The sequence below is a fragment of the Temnothorax nylanderi genome, unplaced genomic scaffold, assembly GCF_030848795.1.
Source record: "Temnothorax nylanderi isolate EJ_2023f unplaced genomic scaffold, tnyl_v1.0 TNYL_tig0524_pilon, whole genome shotgun sequence".
Lineage (NCBI taxonomy): Eukaryota > Metazoa > Arthropoda > Insecta > Hymenoptera > Formicidae > Temnothorax > Temnothorax nylanderi.
In genome coordinates, this window is record NW_027249586.1 from 91,000 (window position 1) to 101,037 (window position 10,038).

General features: G+C 46.9%; 2 protein-coding genes across 2 annotated transcripts; both read left to right on the top strand.

Moving 5' to 3' along the window:
• The first annotated feature begins 1,697 nt into the window (after positions 1–1,697).
• Positions 1,698–2,918, top strand: LOC139783644 (uncharacterized). Its single transcript, XM_071722800.1, has 2 exons — positions 1,698–2,100; positions 2,158–2,918. Exons 1-2 carry the CDS (start codon positions 1,698–1,700, stop codon positions 2,916–2,918), a joined length of 1,164 nt encoding a protein of 387 aa, XP_071578901.1.
• A 2,309-nt stretch (positions 2,919–5,227) lies between these two features.
• LOC139783645 (collagenase 3-like) lies at positions 5,228–6,865 on the top strand. Its single transcript, XM_071722801.1, has one exon. It carries the CDS (start codon positions 5,228–5,230, stop codon positions 6,863–6,865), a length of 1,638 nt encoding a protein of 545 aa, XP_071578902.1.
• The last annotated feature ends 3,173 nt before the right edge of the window (positions 6,866–10,038 follow it).

Here is a 10,038-nt window from a genome sequence, read left to right on the forward strand (position 1 = left end):
CTCCCGGTGGCGAAACGCGGGAGTCTCCTTCCTTTTCTACCGATATTGGGGGCGCTCGGATCCCTGATTGGTGGAGCGGCTGGCGTGGCCAAGGCGGTGAACGACAACAAGGCCGCTCAACGTCAGCTCGAGGAACTGCAACGTCACAATCGCGCGTTGGAGGGTCGCGGACTATATCTCGCGCCGTACAAACGCGGTAGCGGCGTGACGAGCAGAAAAAGAACGAGAACGGGTAAAAAAAATTCGCCGAAAAAGACACTGACTACGACGACGCTCGATTTGTCGCCGTTCGACGTCACAACAAACGAGCAATTGAATCGGTCCGCGCGCCTTTCGCGCATACCTTTCTTTAGGGGCGTGTTTATGCGCGACGCGTTGCCGACGAAGGTGCGTCGCGACGAGAGCGGAATCGTGAATCTCGACGACGCGGAGGGCTCGGGTACGCACTGGGTCGCCTATGCGAAGAGGGGGAACAACGCGATCTACTTCGACAGTTTTGGAAATCTCCGACCCCCGAAGGAACTCGAACGATATCTCGGGAGTGACGTGAATATCGTGTACAACCGTCGTTCGTATCAGACGTTCGATCAGAGCATCTGCGGTCAATTGTGCCTGCGGTTCCTCCGAGAGGTCGACTGGAAACGTCTCTGACAATGAGAAGTGGGGAGAAACAATTTCGCTATGTCGCTAACTCTCTCGCTAACCGGAAGAAGCAGCGTCCTCTCGACCAGCTACTTTCCCGCTCTGGATCTGAGCGGTGGCGAATACGAGATAGGTCTCGCGAATTTCGAGACGTACAACACGATACCGAACATTGACTCCACGAACAATAGATTTTACTTCGACATCGACGACGTGATCGCTATTCCAGAAGAATCGTACAAACTGGACGCTATAGGTAGATACCTGAGAACGGCTATCCTACGCAAGAAACGTACGATTTCTTTGCACGGTAGCGAGAAGAAGAAAGACGATTACATATACGTGGACGATAACGATGACGACCACGAAAAAAGCGAACGCTCGATAATTTTGCGCGCTAACGAGAATACCATGAGAAGCGAGATCAAGTGCGCCTATAGTGTTGACTTCACCAAACCGAACAACATTGGCTCTTTGTTAGGTTTCTCGACACGTCGCGTACTCGAGCCGAATAAATGGAACGCGTCCAACGAACCGGTAAATATTATGCGCGTGAATATCATTCGTGTGGAATGTAACGTCACCGCGGGAGCCTATAGCAACGGCAAGCCGGCACACACGATACATGAATTCGCGCCGAACGTTCCACCGGGATATAAACTGTCGGAGACTCCGACGCAGATCATTTACCTTCCGGTTATCGCGCGGAGTATCACCGATATAACGTTGCGCGTCGTGGATCAAATTGGACGATTGATCGACTTCCGCGGGGAGGAGATAACGGTTCGACTACACGTGCGGCGCAGAAGATAAAATAAAATAAATAAATAAATAAAATCGGGACAGATATGTGCGTGCGTGAAAGATGCTCGTTTTGAACGAGTTGTCCGCGAGAGCCACATCTACCATTGCACCGCGAACGTTATCGTTCGACGCTCCGACGACGAAAGGAACACGTAGACTGATTGTGAGAGAGAAGAAGAAGAAGAAAAACGGACTGAGTGCTGCGAACGTCGCTTTTCTACGAACTCTGGGATTCGTCGTGAGGAACGATCATGGCTGACATCGGAGGTGAACCGATCTTCGACGATCGAATCGTCAAGATCGAGACTCACACTTATAATCCATATGCAAATACCACGTTCGGGCACAGCGACGAAATACGAATTCCGATACAGCAACAGGATCTGTACACTCTACCCTGCGAAAGTTTTCTGTACATCGAGGGGATACTCTCCGACGACGTTCCGGAAAAGGATTCGGATACGACGATGGACAACAATTGCGTGGCGTTTATGTTCGACGAGATTCGATACGAACTCAACGGCGTGGAGATCGACAGGAACAGAAACGTCGGAATAACCAGTTCGATCAAGAATTTCGTGTCGCTGACCGCCGAGAGAAGCAAGAAGCTGCAAAACGCGGGATGGACTGTGATCGAGGAAAACGTGGGACCTCGTTCGAGATCCAAAATCGGCGATTTCAATTTCTGAGTACCCCTTAACGTACTCCTAGGTTTTTGCGAAGATTACAAACGCGTGGTGATAAACGCGCGACACGAACTCATTCTGATACGTTCCCGAAACGACACCAATTGCATCATCACGAAACCGGAACGCCACAAGAATCCTATGATTACTCTGTTGAAAGTGCAATGGCGAATGCCGCACGTGGTGCTGAACGACATCAATAAATTGTCCCTTTTGCGAACGTTGGAGAGCGGACGATACCTAAGTATGGGCTTCCGCTCGTGGGATCTGTACGAGTACCCTTTGCTGCAGACCACGAACAGGCATTCGTGGGCCGTGAAAGCAGCGACGCAACTTGAGAAACCGCGATACGTCATTTTCGCGCTGCAAACCGGGAGGTCTAACAATTTATTGAAACACGCCTCCGAGTTCGATGACGGTAATCTCACCAATGTAAAACTGTACCTTAATTCAGATTTTTATCCCTACGATGATATAAACTTGGATTTTGAGAAGCGTAGAACAGCCACACTGTACGAGATGTACGTGAAATTTCGAAAGTCGTATTACGGATGCGAGCGCGAGAGCGCGCTCCTAACGATGGAAGAATTCGACAAATGGGGCCCGTTCGTAGTGATCGACTGTTCTCGTCAGAACGAATCGGTCAAAAGTGCCACCGTGGACGTTCGCATAGAGTTCGATTGCAAACGTAATATAGATTCCAATACGACAGCCTACTGTCTCATCATCCACGATCGCGTGATCGAGTACAATCCGCTGACTAACATAGTCCGTAAAATTGTGTAAAGAAAAAACAGAAGAAGAATGTATCTATTTGTCTGACGAAATCGCGATAAACGATAAGTTCAAAGAGAGGGAGTAGCGACTGCCCATAGACAAAGACGATGTCCGTCGACCGCAACGTACCGATATTCGTGGATCTGCAGGGATTCGTTATCCGCGATAAGTTCACAGTTAAAGAAGTGGCCGTGCTCAGAAACGGAAAGGAACTGATTCACCAAGTGTTTTGCGCGCCAATGACGTGGGATCTTCTAACGAGAGCGGAAAAATCGCGGGCGTGCTAGTTGACGGCGAATCATCATGGTTTAAAATGGAACGATGGAGACGTGAATTACGTTCGGGCGAGAACAATCATTCGACGCGCCGTGTGCGACGGGCTGAACTGCGAGACGCTCAGGCTCATCTACGTGAAGGGCACTGAAAAAAAAGGATGGCTGGAAGAGATTCTCGGCGATGCCGTCGGTGAATTTAACGTTAAAATCGAGTCGATGGACATTGAATACGAGGACATCGGTCGATTGGAGACCCTCGGTGCGATACGATCTTTCCTCTGCGGACGCCACGCGAAGAATTGTGCCATGGAGAACGTATGCAAGTTACACGATTGGTGGGCGGAACGTCGCGCGCGTCTCGACACTCTGTAGCGCTGTGTTTGTCGAGAAAATTGTTTTATCCGTATCTCGCATTAAAGAGAAAAATCATAATACGGTGACTTATTTTTTTTCAAACATTATCACATGAAATTTGAATGTGTTTGATTATACTGGGAACAAATAACGACGACGACAATTCAGCGATGATTGCATATGGCAATTCAATCGACGATAATGTCCTCGATATAAATTCACCGATCAGTGTATAGAATTGATTGTTCATATCTAGTTATAATATATAATTAACTTACAGACATACTGACAATGAAACTTCTCATCATTACGATATCTTTTTTTTCGCTGATTCACGTAGACGCTCGTCGTCACCTCTGGAAGTCGCGGCCGCTAACGAGGAAGTCGCAATAATATTTTTTCCCCATTGTTTTTGTCTTTATTACTTTCCTTATATTATACATAGAAACCCGTATCTTAAAGCAATGAAATTTGAATGTGTTTGATTATACTGGGAACAAATAACGACGATTCAGCGATGATTGCATATGGCAATTCAATCGACGTTGTCGCTGCTGCCGGAGGCGACGGTATCATCATCATCTTTAGATATAATAACACGAGTGTTTTTTGACATTTCGTCAAATTTCTCGCTTATTCTTTGTGCTTCGAATTCTCGTTTTCTTATATCCATTAATGTTCTATCTATCAAATGAATACGCAAGTCCAATATTGATGATACACATTGATTTCTAATAGAAAAAAATTAAAGAAACATTAATCGCTTCATCGCGTCTGATTGATTGTGATGATGATGTAACGAATAGAAATAAAAAATTATTACACTTACATCTGATCGAACAATTTCATCTTCTCCTCCATACAGTACTCCACTTCAAGGCAATTCGGGGTATTGCGTTTTATCTTTTCAACCTCCGTTTGCAATCGCTTGGCGCTTGCCGTCATTATTAATGTTTGATGGTAAGCCTCCTCTATTTCTGTTTTTATCAGATCGCAACCTATTATCAAATCTTTTATATCCTCCATCTCGAAAAACTTTGTTTAAAGAATAGTTAAGAACTTTGCTTAAAGAATGGTAGCTCGTAAAAAAAATAGAGCCCCTTATATACTCATTAAAGAAAAATCATTATACGGTAACTTATTCTTTTCAGACATTATCACATGAAATTTGAATATGTTTGATTATACTGGGAACAAATAACGACGATTTAGCGATGATTGCATATGGCGATTCAATCGACGATAATTTTTCTCGGTATAAATTCACCGATCAGCGTATATGATTGATTACTCATATCTAGTTATAATATACTGGTAGTCGCGGCCGCTAGCGAGGAAGTCGCGACTCGTCGTCACCTTTGGAAGTCGCGGCGGCTAGCGAGGAAGTCGCGACCGCTAGTCACCTCCGGAAGTCGCGACCCTCAGCGTCTAGACTAACGTTGGTTGACGCATATTTTTTTTAACGTCTCATGAATTGACACATTTATTAACAATAATAACCGTATTTATAGTCCTTCATATTTCGGCTATAAGACCTCCCACCAGCGTCGCGATCGGCGGCGATGGTTAAAAAATAGGAACGCATCGTTCGATACGTCAGTCTCAGTCGGGCGGTGACGCTTATCGTTTCTCGAAGGGTCGAGGGAAAAACGCACCGATCATTTTTTTCCGCTTCTTTCTCTCTCAGCAATGTCATTCGCGCGCGTAATTGTGTGCGCGATTATTACCGTCGTTGCGGTAAATTGTAATTCGATTCAAGATGAGAATGAAAGTGTGATCCGTTATCTGCAAAAATATGGCTATCTGTATAACGACGGCGTGCAACGATTTTCTTCATCATCATCATCCGACAACACTACGCAGGAGTTACATCGAGCCATCTCGCTGTTTCAAGAAGTCTATCAACTACCCGGCGACGGTGAATTAAACGAAGAGACGCTGAATCGAATGCGTCAACCGCGATGCGGCGTCGAAGACATTTCGGAACGCACGTTCGCTCCGCTTTCAAACAAATGGCCAAAGAAACATCTCAAATGGAACTTTCATCTGGCCAACGAGTGGATCTTGAAAACGGCCCGAGCTGCGTTCGATCTGTGGGCAGCGAATTCGTCATTGACGTTCGAGCGCAATTCGCTGAATCCCGATATTCTGATATCGTTTCGTGAAGGGCGTCACACGATGCTACACTCCCTACGAAACGAACTGTGTTCAGCTTCATTTAAGGGTCCCCATGGAGATGTCGCTCACGCGTTCTTTCCCACCGGAGAACCCAATTACGTCTCGGAGGTGCACGTGGACAAAGCGGAGACGTGGCACATACAGCTGAATAAGAATCCCCCGGGAACGTACAATTTACTTCAGACGCTGACGCACGAGATCGGTCACTCTTTAGGCTTGGCGCACAGCTTCCGCAAAGATTCGGTGATGTACGGGTTCGTGCCTGATGATATGTTCCCCGTTCAACTCAGTCTAGAGGACATTCTTTCCATTCAACATATGTACGGCGCTAAAGAAAACGCTAAAATTCCAAAACTAGCAACGACGACGACACCGACGACTACCACAACGACAACGACGACTACCACAACGATAGCGACGACTACGAAAGACGTCGAGACGGATCTGTGCACCTTGCGAAACGTGGATACCGTACTGATAATGAACGGTCGAGTGTACATCTCGCGCGATCGGTACATGTGGTCGATCGATATAGACGAAAAAACATACAAGAAGCTCTTGCTATTGACGAACTACATGAAATTTCTTCCTAAGAATTTTACGCGTCTAACGGCCGCGTATCAGACGCCCTCGGGCAATATCATGCTGTTCGCGGGCAATATGAGCTACATGATCACTTATCCGCGTGTAAAGTTAATGTCAACTTGGCCGAGATCCTACACAGATCTCGGACTTCCCGATGCGAACGCGAAGATCAACGCCGTGCTGAACACGAACGAAGGACGAACCTTCGTCATATACAACGATAATTTTGTGGGTGAGATAGACGATTGTTCGATGAATATCGTTAAGTTCTATCACATTGACACGATATTTCCGGGAATACCTCACAGCGTATCGTCGGCCTTTCGATACATCGACGGTAATCTATACTTCATCAGTAAAAACCGATTCTACAGATTCAACGAATTCACGAAAACCATAACGGCTTCCGGCAAATTCGATCTGAGGATCCTCGGTATTACCTGCCCGAGAGACGGACTAATGACACAACTGCGAGATCTATTGAGTCGATTCGTTCGAATTGACGCGTTCGTGAAGGAGACGTCGAATAGAGAAGAGGAAGAAGAACAGAACGATTCGACGTAACCACCCTTTTTTACGGTCCGCTCCTGAGAATATTAATGAAAGGTGGGGATTCATAATTTTTTTCAAACTATATTCCGCCTTGACTTCCCTCGAACGACTCATTCTCGCGTGATCCGTCATCCGCACCGCGACAACGAAGAAAAAAAGAAAAAAAAAGAGAGATGTGCTCGACGTTACACGCCCCATATTTCGAACAGCGTCAATCCGGCGATGATCTCGAGAACGGCGTCGGTAGCGTGAAAAAGAGAAGAAGAGCCAACGAGCAATCGACGGAATTAGAGACTCCGTTTTCAATTCGAGGCAACGTCGACTCACGGAAAAAACAAAAAATGTGGTAAGTTTGCGACAATCCCGTATCGCTCGCCTACGATATATATAACAATAATTTTTTTGTTCTCTTTTTCCAGTCACGACGACGACAGTACTTCGAAACGCGACGCCGAACGTCATCCGGTACGAATTCTGGAAAGAAGATACCTATTAACAAAAACGGGATATAAATTCATAGACGTCGGTATCACAGCCGTACTCCCCTACTACGTGCACATCATCATAGGGGATTGCCATGGCAAAGAGATCGCGCTCTCGCCTGAAACGTGGAAGGAACTCATCGATCAAAGCCGCGCGGTGTTGTCCCACCTGCAGCGCGGCAAGAACGAGCGCGCTCCACCACCGATGTGCTTCGAAAACGGAAATCTAAAATTACGATTTGGAAAGATTAATAATCTGTCACCCTACGCCTAGAAACGCCCACAACTCGTCTGATCGTCTCGATGAACGCCGTGCTCCGTATGTTCGACCTCGACCTTTGCGTCACCCGCCTCGTGACCTCGTTGCGCGCGATTACCGGCATGATCGACGCAAAGCTGACGCGCTTCATCGCTATCGCGGTCACCGCGACGGATCCCGCGAACGTCCCGAGAACGATACGCGAGAGCGAATTTTTCGATCGCAATGATATCGTCGATTGCGAGTTAACCGCTCTGTGTTTTGAAAGTACAGAAAAATTGTTGTAACCCTCGTATCGTTTTAAAATAAAAAAATAAAAAAATAACCGACAAAACTTCGTCCGTTACTGTACTTCCTATCCTCTTCCCCACCAATATTCTCTATATGTGTGTTTCTTTTGATCGACACCCTTCATCGCTATCGCGATCACCGCATAACAGCGTAGAGTAGGGAATGCAGATATATGGTACATGTACATAGTTAAGACTTCCGTTTCCGGGACGAGTGAGCTGATAGCGTGTAAGAGTGTGCGAGTTTAAAGGGAAGATTAAAGAGAGTCAGAGAAAGCTGAGGAAGGCGAGAGTGTGCGAAAAGGGAGGAGTAAAGGTGAGTGAGAGTGGAGGAGAGGGGGGAGAGTGGTGGAGGAGTGGAAAAAGGGAGTATAAGGAGGAAAAGTGACAGGGCTCAGACAAAGCGTACGGCACGAACGATAGTTGGTGTAGAGGGGCGACGCGATAGGTAAGCCAAGACGCGTGCGGAGCGCTGGGTAGGGCGAGAACAAGAGGCGGTGTAGAGGGGCGACTCGGCAGACGAACGGAGGTACGTGCGGTTTGTGCGTGGCAGAACATAAAGTATAGCACGGGTAGAGGGAGAAGTGAGACATTGAGGAGGTAGAGATGAGCGAAGAGAAAGAAAGCGGAACAGAGATAAAGAAAGCGATAGATAAAGTAAAAGAAAAGGATAGAGCCAGAAGGGGGAGTACGGGGAGCACGGAAAGCACGGGAACCCTAGAAGAGTTTTGGAAAAGGAAGAGAGAGGATTTAGATAAGAGTGAGGGGGAAGATAAGGATACGGCTTTCAAGAGAAGCAATATGACGGCAAGGTCGCCTAAAGCGGAAACGGAGGTAGGTGAGAAAGAGTTGAGGGGGATAATTAACGAATTGAGAGAGGGTTTTAGGAGCATGAGAGAAGAGTTAAGGGAGGGCTTTAAGGAGCAAGGAAGGGAAGTAGAGAAGATAAGGAACGAGTTAAGAGTGCGAGAGGAGAAGTGGAGCGCGGAGAGAGAGGAATTTAAGAGGAGAATTGATGATTTGGAAAGAAAACTGGAAGGGATGAGAATGGAGTATAAGGAGGGTGGGCAAGAGGGAGGAAAAGGTGCAGAAGGAAGCGCAGGACGGAGAAGGGGGGAGGGGAGGGAGGAGTCTGATTGGAAGGAAAGGGTAGAAAGGCTGGAAAGGAGGTGTGAAATGAAGGAGAGGGGAGAAAGGAAGAGAAACATTGTGATTAAAGGAGTAAAAGAGGAGGAGGGAGGAATAAAGGGGGGGATAGAGGAGGTGATGAAAAAGATAGGAGTGGAGGCTAAGATAGAGGAAATTAGAAAAATAGATGCCGGAAGGAGAGAGAAGAGAAGTATGGCAGTGGTAAGAGTAGGAAGCGAGGAGGAGAAGGCAAGAATAATAAGAAATAAGTGGAAATTGAGAGATGGAAGTATTTGGATAGAGGAAGATTTAACATGGGAAGAAAGGAGGATAAAATGGAGGGTAAATCAAATTGCTTGGAAGGCGAGAGGAGAGGGAAAAAGAGTGCGGATAGGGCAGGGAAAGGTATGGATAGAGGGGGAGTGGTGGATGTGGGATGAGGTAAGAGGCGTACTCAGAGATAGCAGAGGGAGGTGTTGGGAGGCAGGATAAGGGAAAGAGGAAGAAGGCAAGAGAGATGAAGGACAAAAGCAGGGGGAATAGAAGGGGGAGAAGGAGCGGATAGGGCAGAGGGGAGAGAAGTAGAAAAAGGGAAGGAGAAGAAAGAGGATGTGGAAAAAGGAGTGAGAGAGGAGGAAAGGGAGGAGAAAGAGAGGGGAGAGAGAGAGGAGGGAAGGAGAGTTTACAATGTGGCGAAAGATAAAGAGACAGAGGTCAGATGGGACGAGGAAGGGGGGAGAAGGACGGACTGGAGGGTAGTATTCTGGAATATAGCGGGTTTGGAAAATAAAGATAAGGAATTCTGGAAGGGGCTGAAGAAGGAAGATGTGATAGTTTTGATGGAGACGTGGATAGGAGAAAAGGGTTGGGAAAGAGTAAGGGGTAGGCTGCCAAAAAAGTACGATTGGGGAGTGCAATGGGCGAAGAAGAAGAATAAAAAAGGGAGAGCGATGGGAGGGATGTTAATGGGGATGAGAAAAGGTTTAAAGGAGAAGGGAACTGAAATCGAAATAAGTAGGGAGAGAC